The sequence below is a fragment of the Phyllobates terribilis genome, unplaced genomic scaffold (assembly GCF_046119375.1).
Source record: "Phyllobates terribilis strain yellow unplaced genomic scaffold, ASM4611937v1 Scaffold_5__5_contigs__length_657084704, whole genome shotgun sequence".
In the NCBI taxonomy this organism is placed as follows: Eukaryota; Metazoa; Chordata; class Amphibia; order Anura; family Dendrobatidae; genus Phyllobates; species Phyllobates terribilis.
In genome coordinates, this window is record NW_027362765.1 from 65,283,981 (window position 1) to 65,297,525 (window position 13,545).

General features: G+C 43.3%; 1 protein-coding gene across 2 annotated transcripts in view; it reads left to right on the forward strand.

The window, feature by feature from the left end:
* The window catches only part of LOC141270749 (alpha-N-acetylgalactosaminide alpha-2,6-sialyltransferase 2-like), a 94,376-nt gene that overhangs the window by 15,275 nt on the left and 65,556 nt on the right, over positions 1–13,545 (forward strand). For both annotated transcript variants that reach the window (XM_073680857.1, XM_073680856.1), the window contains exons 5-7: positions 25–163; positions 1,187–1,290; positions 2,110–2,193. In XM_073680857.1, coding sequence (XP_073536958.1) covers positions 25–163; positions 1,187–1,290; positions 2,110–2,193 — 327 coding nt within the window. The remainder of the gene's footprint in view (positions 1–24; positions 164–1,186; positions 1,291–2,109; positions 2,194–13,545) is intronic.

Sequence of the window (13,545 nt, forward strand, 5' to 3'; positions counted from 1 at the left end):
TCTAGTTATTGGCTCATCTTTCAGGATGAATGGCGCCATTACAAAAGGTTTTGAGAAGGACGTTGGCAACCGAACTTCGTTTTTTTCTTTCTCTACAAATACATTGATGAACTCGTTATATGCATACAGCAATAGTGGATTCAAGGCAGTTCCCCGAACACCAGTAAGATATACACAGTGCTTAGCATTGTTACCTGTAGTTTGACACTAGACATCTTGACGGCACACTAAAAGAGTCACCCTAACTGTGAAATATGGGTTCACATTCCTAAATGTATGGTGTCCAACCTGCAGATCTGGGTTAAGTTCCTTCATCCAAACTACGTGATAAAGTCAACTATACTAGACAACTTTGACCTGCCCAGTAGGATCTTTGTGATCCCTGTGATCCCTATTGCAATTCTTATTTTTCACACATTTTAGTGTGTGGGTACACCGTCCATGACAAAAGGGGAGAACTTTGCCTCAGATAGTGTCCAACTGTGACGAAAGGGGCATATGGCTTTGAATTCTGCCATGCTCAAGCAATAGCGATTAGTAGTTGCTTAATCTTGATGCCCAACCTCCTCCAGTGTAATTTGGTGCTACTGGTATTACAATAAACCTGGGGAACTACTAAGGGAGTAGTAGAAATGTATTGTAAGCAGGGGTGGAACTATAGGTTGTGCAGAAGTTGCAGTAACAGCCGACCAGCTTCCCAATCACAAATCAGACACATTAGAAGAAAGAATGACTTCTGTGGGGGCAATACTTCAGGTTATACCTCTATGGGCCCCGGAAATAGTATAGTGTATGTGGCCAGGATATTCAAGAGTGGGACTTATGTCTGAAAATTCTGATCACAGAATGCTGAGCTTGTCGTATGGACCCATCTCTCTACCCTCATCACTAGTTTGGAGAGGGTGTCACTTGAGTTTTCCCTGGAGCCATTCAGTGATTATTGTGGTTTACCTGTCATTCAATGAAAGATAATGTTATTAGATTTTTAATGGAGCTCACAGGAAAAACTGAAACCATATATATTATATTTAGTACAGGGCCTCAGAGCCTGCTTTTTGTGCTTTTCCACATGCTCGACCCCTGAGGAACATCTTAATGATTGCCTATGTATCTAAATTAGATTGTAAGCTTAATATTCCATTCTGATCATTACCAGGTTCCTTACTATAAACCTTAATTTCCGCAGGAAACACACTATGTCGTCTTACCGGATCATGACAGAGACTATTTAATAGTGTTAGGAGCTCTCACCAACACCATCATTAATGAAGGCAGCGACAAAGGAAAAGAGTAAGTCATTTCAATTTTGTTCAACTTGATTTCCTGTTAAGTGGAGCAGACTTATCCTGAATTTTAGTCTGTGTTATACTCCAGAGCTGCATTCATTCACAACTGTGGAGTCTTCAGATCTGAAATCTTCCCAGGCACGTTACCCTATTCTAGTAACCATGTAGGAAAATGTAACCGCTCAATCACAAACTTTTAGCTCAGCATAGATATTAGATGGTGTGGTTCGGAGCGGACTGTTTCTAATGAAGAAGCTGAAAATGGCACCAATATCAATGCCAAACCAGAGACAAAGAAGTTGAGCCCAGATGCCCCAGTAGAGTATTCCCTGTACTCTCTATACAATTCAGTGTCGAGGTGGCCTTGTTTGATGCTTTTCCGTAGCTCATTGGTTAGCACCGTTACTCTGGGAGTCCTCGGTTCAAATCCCACTAAGGCATTTGCATGGCTTTTCTCCCATACTATGACATCCTGAGAGGGAATTTAAATTGTGAGCTCCAATGGGGATGATGATGATTATGTCTGTAAAGCGCTGTGGAATTTCCTGTTGATTTGACCTCTCCTTTTGACTCTATGGAGAGCGAAACTACCCCCCACTCCCGAGAGGGGAAATTCTGGAGGAGGAAGCTGCTCATAATATCAAGTAAGACATTAGAAAAAATAGTGCTGGCAGGGGGCCAAGGTGCAAACCAACAAAATCTAAATAAACCCCACTAAAACATATTTTTGAAATAGCAGAAAAGATAAAAAGGAAGAGGGACTTGCTCATATCAGGCATTTATTATAACCAAAGTTTAACCCACGTCTTTTTTCTGTCCATAGCCCTGCAAAATATTTCGGGAAGAACCTGACAACAGAACATTTTAAGATCCTGCACCCTGACTTTATGCGTTACTTGAGAAACAGGTTGGTTCTTTAACTACTTCACTTGTTATTATATAAAAAAAAAAAATATATATATATATACACATACACATATACACACATATACACACACACACACAGACACACACATATTCACATACATATACAGTGCCTTGAGAAATTATTCATACCCCGTGAAGTTTTCCACATTTTTTTCACGTTACACCCATAACATTTAATTTATTTTATTGGGATTTTATGTGATATACCAACACAAAGTAGCAAGTATTTGTGAAGTTTAAAGAAAATTCTCCATGGTTTTCTAAGAATTTTCAAAATATAAATCTGAAAATTTGGACTTGCATTTGCATTTATTCTTTTGGGGTATGTTAGAACTTTTTGGGCTAAATGCAAAACATTATGTATGGCAGAAAACGAACACTGCACATTACCCTGAAAACACCATCCCCACTGTCAAACATGGTGGTGGCAGCCTCATGCTGTGGGGAGGATTTTCTTCGGCAGGGACAGGAAAACCTGTTTCAGGCAAATGACTTGAGACTGGGGCGTAGGTTCACTTTCCAGCAGGACAAAGACCCTAAACATACTGCCAGAGCTACAATGGAGGGTTCAGATCAAAGCATATTCATGTGTGTGAATGGCCCAGTCACAGTCCAGACCTAAATCCCATTGAGAATCTGGGGCAAGACTTGAAAATTGCTGTTCACAGATGCATCTGTCCAATCCCACTGCACTAGAGTGAGTGTGCAAAGAAAAATGGGCAAAAATTTCAGCTACTAGATGTGCAAAGCTGGTAGAGACATACCCCAAAAGACTTGCAGCGCTAATTGCAGTGAAAGGTGGCCCTACAAAGTACTGACTCAGGGAGGGTCAAATGCACGGCATTTCAATTTTCAGATTTATATTTTTAAAATATTTAGAATACCATGTATCATCTCCTTTAGACTTCATAAATACTTGCTACTTTGTGTTGGTATATCACATAGAATTTCAATAATATACATTTAAGTTTGTGGGTGTAATGTGAAAAAAAAGTGGAAAAGTTTACGCCCAACCGTGCCATAATCTCCACCTTCAGCTTGCCGTACTCTTTGACATCCAAGAGGGCAAGGTTGTAGTTTGCTTTATGCGGTTCCCCAGTAAGGTATGGAGCTAAGACCTTTGCCCATTCCTCTGGGGGCAGTTTCTCTCTGTCTGCCACCCTCTCAAATACAATCAGGAATGCCTCAACGTCATCCTCCAGAGTCATCTTCTGTAAGGCCTTTAAATCAGAAATTGTGGCCACTGTTTTTTTTACATCCCCCCCCTAAAACACATGTGGATTACCTCAATTCCTCGTATTTTGAGGGATTTGAGGAATCGTCTTTAAATCAGAAATGTCGGCCACTGTCTTGGCCGCACCAATGTCCCTCACATGCTCACGCACCCTGACTAGCAGTTCTCTTGGCGTTAGGCCTACATATATCAAAGGGCATCTGCAAGTGGCATAATATTTCACATTCATAGTACCACAAGAAATGTGATGATTAATATGGAAGTGTTTCGTCCCATCAGCTGAGTCGAAGATGGTGCTGCGAAGGACATTGGCACAGGCAAGACAGTGGCCGCATGGATAACATCCCAGAACCGGCCCCCTTCAGCTCTTTTGGGACATATTGACTCTTTAAAAGTATATCTTTTAAATTCCTAGAGCGTCTGGGTGTCATAAGGGGTAAATCAGCAAGAAAAGATCCGAGAGATGGTACCGTTTTAAGTATTGGAAAATGCTTGGCCAAAATCGCTTGCATATTTATCCATTTATGGTTATATTTTGAAATGAACCGGATGGTGTCATCTTGCTTCTTTTTGTAACTATGTTGGTACAGCAGTTGGTTTCGGGGAGGGGGGGTAGACTTAGCTCTCTTATATCCTTTTTAGATGCACCTATGGCTATCCCCTTTCTGTTCAAATCTCCTAAGGTCTTCAGCCTGCACCTCAAATTTATCTTCGGATGAGCAAATCCGCAACATCCTGAGGAATTGCCCAACCGGGACAGCCCTAATAGTAGCAACATAATGAGCAGATGTCGCATGTACTAGGGAATTGACCGATGTTGACTTTCTATAGATATCCGTTTGTATAGAAAAGTCTTGGTCAATCTCAAGACTGATGTCAAGAAAATCAATTCTCCTAGTATCATATTTGTAATTCAATTTTAAATTAAGAGAGCTGTCATTCAACCGACCCATAAATAAGTCGAGCTGCCGCACTGTCCCATGCCAAAAAATTTTCACATCGTCGATGTACCTTAGCTAGCAGAGCGCATGGTCTACAGCCCGCGCCCACTCATCACCAAAGATTGTAGTCTCCCAGGCACCCAGGAAAAGGATGACATACAGGGCGCGCAGGCCATGCCCATGGCCGTGCCACACTTCTGTAAGTAAAATAAATCTTTCAAGACAAAAAAATTATGGGTGAGAAAAAAGTGCAGCAGCTCGAGAATAAGATCACATAAATGGCTGTCCCGATTGTCAGTACTCAGGAAGAGGCGGACCGCTTCTAAACCATCATGATGATTGATGCAGGTACAGAGGGATTCAACATCCACTATTACTAATATTGTACCGGCTTCCACAAAAATCCCACCAACCCTCGTGAGGACGATCGTCGTATCTTTAAAATAATATGGCACCTCGGATCCTGGGGAAATAAGCAAGATTCTGGGCGATTACTATAGAAATCTATATGATACAAAACAAGAGAAAGGGGGAGGGGGACAGGAATGGTTAAAGAAGACTCACATGCAAAGTTTTACTAGAGCTTTTGAATGCAGAGATCTCGGTGGAAGAGGTTAAGATGGTGATTGGGGGATTGAGAAATGGCAAGGCCCTGGGACCTGACGGGTTTGTAGGAGAATTTTATAAGGCCCTAGGAGAACAAGTATCGCCGGTGCTGACGGCTTGGTTTAATGCAATAGTGGGAGGAGAGGCGTTACCACAGTATGCCAATTTGGCCTACATCAAATTACTGCCAAAAAATGCCAAAGACTTAGGTGATCCCTCCAATTATCGACCGATATCGCTTATTAATCAAGACCTAAAAATGCTGTCAAAGATCATGGCTGATCGGTTAGCAGTGGTCTTGCCTAGAATAATTACGCCCCACCAAGTCGGTTTTGTGAAGGGACTGTCCGCCGTAACGAATATTAGGAAGGCCACGTTGATTATGGATGTGGTGAGAGGGGGACAGATAGGGGGCCTTCCAGCCATGGTCACACTAGATGCTGAAAAAGCATTTGACAACATACAGTGGCCATGGCTGGAACAGGTACTGGATGGAATAGGTTTGAGAGGTGCAATGCGCACCTTTATTCAGGGTTTCTACTCCAACCCCCAGGCGAGAATATATACACCGGGGTTTCTATCGGCCATCTTCCCACTGATGAAAGGGACGCGTCAGGGATGCCCGCTATCGCCTCTGCTATTCAACCTTGCGATAGAACCGCTATCGAGAGTTCTAAATGGTGGGGACAGTTTTGAAGGTACACCGATAGGGGGTAGGGAGATAAAGACGGCACTGTTTGCCGACGATATTATCTTATTCATGAAAGATCCAAGAAAAGATCTTGGGAATACGCTATCTTTGCTAGAGAAATTTGGAGATTTTGCAGGTTTTAAAATTAATAAAAAGAAATGCGAAATTCTACTACTTAATGATGAAGGGAAAAAGGAGAGGCGAGCCGACATGTGTGGGATTCCAATAGCAAAAACATCTATTAAATATCTAGGGGTTCATCTGGGCCGCACCGCAGATACAGTATACAACCTAAACTATTCGCCTCTAATATCCAAAATGGAGAAGCAATTGCAGGGCTGGAGTGGTCTGCCAGTACCCTTGTTAGCAAGAAATCACTTAATTAAAATGATGTGCTTTCCAAGATTGCTATACCCCTTACAGACAATTCCTTTACTGCTTAAACGCAAAGATATTCGTAGATTACATAAAGCATTCACATTTTTCTTGTGGAAGGGAAAAAAAGTTAGGATTAGTTTGAACACTCTAATGCAAGCTTCTGAGAGGGGAGGACTAAACACTCCTAATGTCAGAGCATACAATTTAGCTTGCCTCACTAGACACGTAATAGATTGGCTTAGGGGATGGGAGAGACATTCGGATATTAAACTAGAGGGCGAATTTTGTAGCCCGTGGGCCCTGGCCTCGCTGCTACATTCTCCTATGTCATGTGTTAGCCCGACAATTAGAAACTCCATAATATGTCGCGACACGCTGTTAACTTGGAAAGCGGTGCCGAAAAAGATGGGGGGACTTAATCTCAGTCCCTTTCAAAGTATACAATACTCACAGCTTAAAGGCTGGATTATGAAAGATTTATGTTCGATTGAGAGGGAGTTATGTAAAAATGTTATAGACAAATTAGTAGAGGGTGATCTGTATGCTCTGAATGTATCAACAATATACGGCGCGTTGAGAGAAACTCTATCCCCGACAGGTGAGCAAACAATTTTCAAGGGCAGGGCGAAACAGCTTAATGACCCGGACATAGCTGATAAGATCCTACAAGGATGGGCAACAATGAAAAAAAACGTGATTAATGAGGCATGGAGAGATACCCAATTTAGGATCATTCATAGGGCCATCTATAGGTTCAATGTCCTGATTCAGGGGGAGGCTGGAATCCGATGGAGGCCCTGCCCGAAATGTCAAGAAGATAATACTGACATGTTTCACGGGTTATGGAGATGTTAAACAATTCAAATTTTTTTGGAAGAGTATTAGGAGTCTGGTTAAGAGGATCTGGGGAGGGAAATTGGTCATTAGATCCATACTTCTGGATTTTTCATTACAGAGGAGAAGGGTTTGAAGGGGAGGATATAGGTCAATGGGGACGCAGACACACCCTAATACACAGTATCATGATCTTGGCAAAAAAATGCATTCTACGAAATTGGATATCGGAGAAGGCTCCCTCTGTGAAGGAAGTGGTATCCAACCTAAAACAGCTGATGCTTTTAGAAAAATTGGAGGCAGAAAGGCATATGATCAAAATGACCGGGAAATTCTTTGAAAAGTGGAGACAATTCCTAGAAAGGAAATGCTCACAAGAGGAAATCGTGGGGGTGGTTCAGCCATTTGCTCATTCCGAGTGGTACTTATTAAAAGACATTCAAGGCACTTTGGGGATCTTGAAGGTCTAGTTAGGTGGTTTTGGGACACTTGTAACCATGTAACATGGACAATAGGGCAGACAAAATTGAAAACGAGACTGAGTTGCTTGGGTAGATGAGAGTTTTATTTCAGGTTTGGTGGACGTTATGCATTACATAAATTGCTGCATTTTGGGAGGGGAGAAGGGTAGGTTTTTTTTATATCTTTCAGTATTCATGTAAAGCTTTGATGTGAAATCTTTGTACTCATGCTTTATCCAAATGTTAAAACCTTTAATAAAAATGATTGTTTAAAAAATTTAAAAAAATAAGATGGCAGTGTCTCCACAAGAGGTTTGAGGTAAAAATCAATAAGTCAGCACACTGGATCGCATAAACCATCAATCCCTGACACGATCGGACGTCCGGGAGGGTTGACGGGATCCTTGTGGACCTTAGGGAGATGGTATAGCGTAGGGATCCTAGGAAATCTGACAGTAAGACTGTCAAGGTTTTTTTTGTCTATAATCCCTGCCTCTAAAACCGTAATAAGAATGGCCGAAAAGGAGGTCACCGGGTTGGAGGACAGCTTAGTATATGTATCTGTGTCTCTTAATTGATGGTAAACCTGCCTTATATACTACATCATCATACGCAGGGGTGGATTAAGAGTAGCAAGGGCCCCGGGCAGTTTAGAAGGCGCGGGCCCCCCACCCCACACACACATACCTGATGTATCACGTGACATGTCACATGATCCCCTGTGATAGATCATGTGATAGTTCACGTGAAATTAATTTGGCACAATATTAATTCTAATAATTTTTTTTAGGCTGTGTGCCCACTACGTGTTTTTTAAGCGTTTCCGCAGCGGCAATTCCGCTCCGGAAACGCTTAAAAAACGCTTGGTAGAAGGTCTGCCATGTTCCCCAATGATAATCCGCATGTGCTGTGCACATGCTGCGGAAATGTCCGCTGCGGATTATCATTGCGGAAAAATCCGCAGCACTAACAATTATTTTGCGGAAGCGCGGCGCTTTCATCGCCATTGACTTGCAGTGGAACATATGGAATCCGCATCACTGCATCTGTACATGCGGAATCCATGCGTTTCAATGTGCGGATGGTACCCGGGTTTGGAGAAGAGGAGACTCTCCTCCGGACCCGGGTACCATAGAACCTGTAAAAAAAAGAATAAAATAAAAAATAAATATTATACTTACCTTCTGATGGCCCCCAGTGTCTTTATCCGATGCGTCCTGGCTTGCCGGCAGCTCGCGATGGTTTGAAAAGGACCTGCCGTGACGTCATTTAGTCATGTGACGGGTCACGCGACCGCTGACGTCGGCAGGCCATCAGAAGATAAGTATATATTTATTTTTTACCATTCTTTTACGGTCACACTATATAAATCCATGCCGGTTGCATGGATTTATATAGTGTGACCAAGTTGTCAAGCACTTTCCAAGTGATGCTAAAATCGCTTGGAAAGCACTTGTCAACCCGCAGGCGGAAATGCATGTGAAGAACGCTTCACATCCGCCTGTCCCTGGCAGGAAAAACGCATGTACAATCCGCATGCATTTTTTCTGCCAGTGAGATGCAGAAACGCTCAAAAAAAATCCGGAGCATTTCTGCATCGTGGGCACATAGCCTTACATTAATTGTATGACTCAATATTGAGCACACGTAGCCATCTATACACAGCAGGAGGCCGCATGGAGCCATCTATACACGGCAGGAGGCCGCACGGAGCCATCTATACACGGCAGGAGGCCGCACGGAGCCATCTATACAAAGCGGGAGGCCGCACGGAGCCATCTATACACAGCGGGAGGCCACACGTAGCCATCTATACACGGCAGGAGGAAGCACGGAGCCATCTATACACGGTAGGAGGCCGCACGGAGCCATCTATACAAAGCGGGAGGCCGCACGGAGCCATCTATACACAGCGGGAGGCCGCACGTAGCCATCTATACACAGCGGGAGGCCGCACGTAGCCATCTATACACAGCGGGAGGCCGCACGTAGCCATCTATATACAGCGGGAGGCCGCACGTAGCCATCTATACACAGCGGGAGGCCACACGGAGCCTTCTATACACAGCGGGAGGCCGCACGGAGCCATCTATACACAGCGGGAGACCGCACGGAGCCATCTATACACAGCGGGAGGCCGCACGGAGCCATCTACACACAGCGGGAGGCCGCACTGTGCCATCTATACACAGCAGGGAGCCCGCAGGGAGCCATATAGACACAGCGGGAGGCCGCACTGTGCCATCTATACACAGCAGGGAGCCGCACGGTGCCATCTATACACAGCGGGAGGCCGCACGGCCCGCCCTCCAGAGACAGCAGGAGGCCGCACGGCGCCATCTATACTCAGCAGGAGGCCGCACGCAGTCACGCACACACAAACATATACATACACGCATAAACACATTTGAAACACAAAAATACATATAAACAGACATCACACAATGATATCTGCCTGCACACACATACATACGTACACATACTCACTCTCACACATACACACACTCTCACACACACACACACACACACACACTCACCATCCCCTGGCTCGGCTCCAGTCCTCCTGGCTCCTGCTCCTCTCCGGTGGTAAGTAGCAGTGCAGGCCGGGCGCGCACTGCGTGACGTCACACCTAGGAGACACGGCCGCGCACAGGGCCGTGTCTCCTAGCAGTGATGGGGCCAGGCCAGCACACAAGAAAGTTAACTGCTGCAGTGCTGGCCCGGCCGAAGAAGAAGCAGCGGCCGTGCACCGCTGCTGGGGGAGTGGTCCGGGCCCCCCCCCGCCACTGTCTGCCGGTATGTGCCACGGGGCCACACATATAATGAGGGCAATCCGGCCATAGCCCCGGGCCCCCTGGAGAGCCGAGGCCCCGGGCGGTAGCCCAGATTGCCCTCATTATAATCCGCTTATGATCATACGATTGTAATTGACGGAGAGACGCCCTTTGTTGATGACTCAAACGATCAAATCTCTGCTGTGTAGACAACAGCTTAGAATCATCCAGGACCAATTTCGTAAACATTTAAACTGCCGGCCATAGGTACAAGGGGGGAAACCTTGTTGATTTTGGCATGATTGATTGTGGAAACCTACCTTGGGCACTTGATGTTTGCTCCCTAAGCAAATCCTCCAAAGCTAGCAAAGCTTCCCTTTCAGTCGAACTCTGAAATTCACTTCATGATGAGTTCTTATGATGTAGCTTTTTCAGAATAAGTTTCCGAGAAAAAAATATATAAATCCTTTAGGGCTGTAAAATAATGAAAACCATAAGTCGGAGAGAAAGTCAAACCTTTACCCAGAACCCCCTGCTGCACCTTTGTTAATACATGTGATGACAGATTAATTACCTGTAACTCACTCTGGAATTTATTCCCTTGTTGTTTCACTTGACCCTTATTTTAGGAAGCTTGACTAGTTTTGACTTTTTGAGTGCCCCCCGTCTTCCCCATCCTGAATATTCCTATGTGTGGGTTGGAGATCTTCACCGGAAGTAAAGGATTTAATTGAGGCAGATCTGGAGCGGGAAACTGAGTCCGCTCTATAAAAAAAGGGTGATCAATCACTGGTATTTCTCCATTTATACACTCTCTTTGATTGTCTATCATTCAGATCTCTCTGAAATTTCTTTGATTTAACTGTTTGAATCTCAGATACCCATTTCTGAATGTCCTGATCTAATTCCTTACTAAATTTCTTAAGGGCATCCCCAGACATTTATTTTTTTCAAAATAGATTGCAGATTCTCAATCTCATCTCCATTTTACCCAAAGGATTTCTATTGAGATCTCTCAGCAATTCCATATATCCATTGGAACATGTATTAGATAGTTCTTCCCACCGCAATTTAAATTCATCGTCTTTAATGGGGAAAGATGGGAACACCTGATTAACCCCTATCTCTGTAAAAAAAAGCATGATTCCACCAAATTCTTGTTCTTTTTCTTAATAGATCTTTGAATTTGGTGACTGTATCCTGCAGACATTTACTACTACCCTCCATTACTGCTGTCGTCTTTAAAAACATCATTCAATTGTGAGAGCCATGTCTCGTCACGAGCTCTGAAGTCCATTTTAGGTATAGAATCAGCTGTGAACGACACAAAGTAATGTTAAATACACACTTATACCCAAATGCATGGTAAATGTGGATACTGCCACTAAAATAGTGGTCAGGAAAAAAAAACACATATGAAACTATGACCCACTCCAAAATGGCATTGTATATACACAGGAGAATTATTTGGAGTTTCTTGATATTTAAATATAGATTCTTTATTGATTACAAAATATCATATATAGTGAAGATAAATTTAAAAAAAGACAGACAGATAAACGCTGGTAAATTACATGTATTTGTAATTAGATATAAAGTCATATAATACTGGGCATAGGTAGAGTCACCAAAGGTAATGGCATATCAGTCACAGAAAGAAACATCACTCTGTATAGATGTAATTTTACTATCAAAGGGAAGACAAACCACCTTACGCATTAGAGAAATCAGCAAAGTTTGTTACCAAGACAAGTAAAAGACCCCCAACGTACGTTTCGCTATTTATGTCATCAGCTGCAGATTGGCATGGACCAGTTGCTTAACAAGCTCCTCCATGCTTTCAAAATTTACACTGCAATCGCCTGTGTTTTCTGGGACTTCGTGACTGCATTCTCCACCAACTGTAGGGACTCACACTCTCAGGTAGGCATTAGGTAGCATTAGCACAGGCACTGGATTCTTGGGTCAAAATAATGTAACGTTTATTTCTACTCGCCCAGTACCAAAACAAGACCATAAACATAAAATCCCTAACCTTGTCCAGGCACTAACAGAACAAGATAGACCCTAGCTACTCATACATGGCTGAGCTAGTCCCAGTTCGGTCAAACTCAACAGCTATTGTCCATAGTAACCAGTGATACTTGCAGTCTGGTGCATATAGCCTGTGCAGTTTCTTCTCAGAGAGAGATTCTGGTTCGTCTCGCTCTCTAGCTCTTATTCAATTCATTCTGGTCAGATTCCCTTTCCTGACTGACTAAGGTGAACATCTAGCCTGGTTATATGCAGAGCCAGCCAGGTACACATAATCAGACCCTGTAGAGCTAGGCGTTAACCCTAACCTACATATATATATATATATATATATATATATATATATATATATACAGAACTGTGGTGGACACAGATGGAAGAGGGCACAATACATGGTCCCTTTGCAGTCCAATAGCTTATCATAATGCAAAAATCCACCTGGTTTAGGGGTGGAAATGGGCGCCCTTACCTCTTGGGCCCTTATGCGACTGCACAGATTGCACCAATGATATGTCCACTCCGGATACAATATATATATTTATACGTATATAAATGCACACAAACTTTTTACAATAAACTAATAACTCAAGAACTACTGCATTCTCAGAATTCACCTTTTCATAGCAATAATTTTTAGTATTTAATAATGCCACTCTGGCTGATATGACCTGCTGCAGAATTGATGAATAGCCAGACACCAGCTTCTGGCAGCATTCTTGATGAATCTTAGCCCATTCCTCATGGATAATGTCCTACAGGTCACGAACATTCTTGGGTCGACAAGAGAGTGGTCCAAAAACTTGAGAAAAAAATCATTGCCTTTCACTAATAAGTAAAAGGATACAAAATCAAATGCAGTGAATGTTCCCAGAGACACAGTTGGGAGCAGAACTCACAAATTATAGGAGCACCAGCTGCACTACCTGGACATGGTAGGAAGAGGAAGCTGTCACTGGTTGCCACCACATTCCTGAGGAGGCAGGTGGTCAAAAATCCTCAAGAATCTGCAAAAGATCTACAGCTATATGTGGCAAAAAAGCATTGTCCAACAGGACATTGATCCCATACATTCCTTAGAGTCCACTAAACTTTGGTTTCAGAAGAAGTCCTGGAAGATTCTGGAGCCATCATCACAGTCGCCTGACTTGAACCCCATAAAAATCTTTGTTAGGATCTGAAGAAGGCATTTGTAGCAAACTCGTGGGGAATGGGCTAAAATTCCTCAGAAATGCTGCCAGAAGCTAGTGTCTGACTATGCATCATTGTTGCAGCAGGTTATAACAGACAAAGGGGCTCTACTGAGTTCTAAGGATGCTCCAATTCATTAGTTGTGTTTTTTTAGGTCACTTTCCTTTTGTATTGTGGTATTAGTTGCTGTT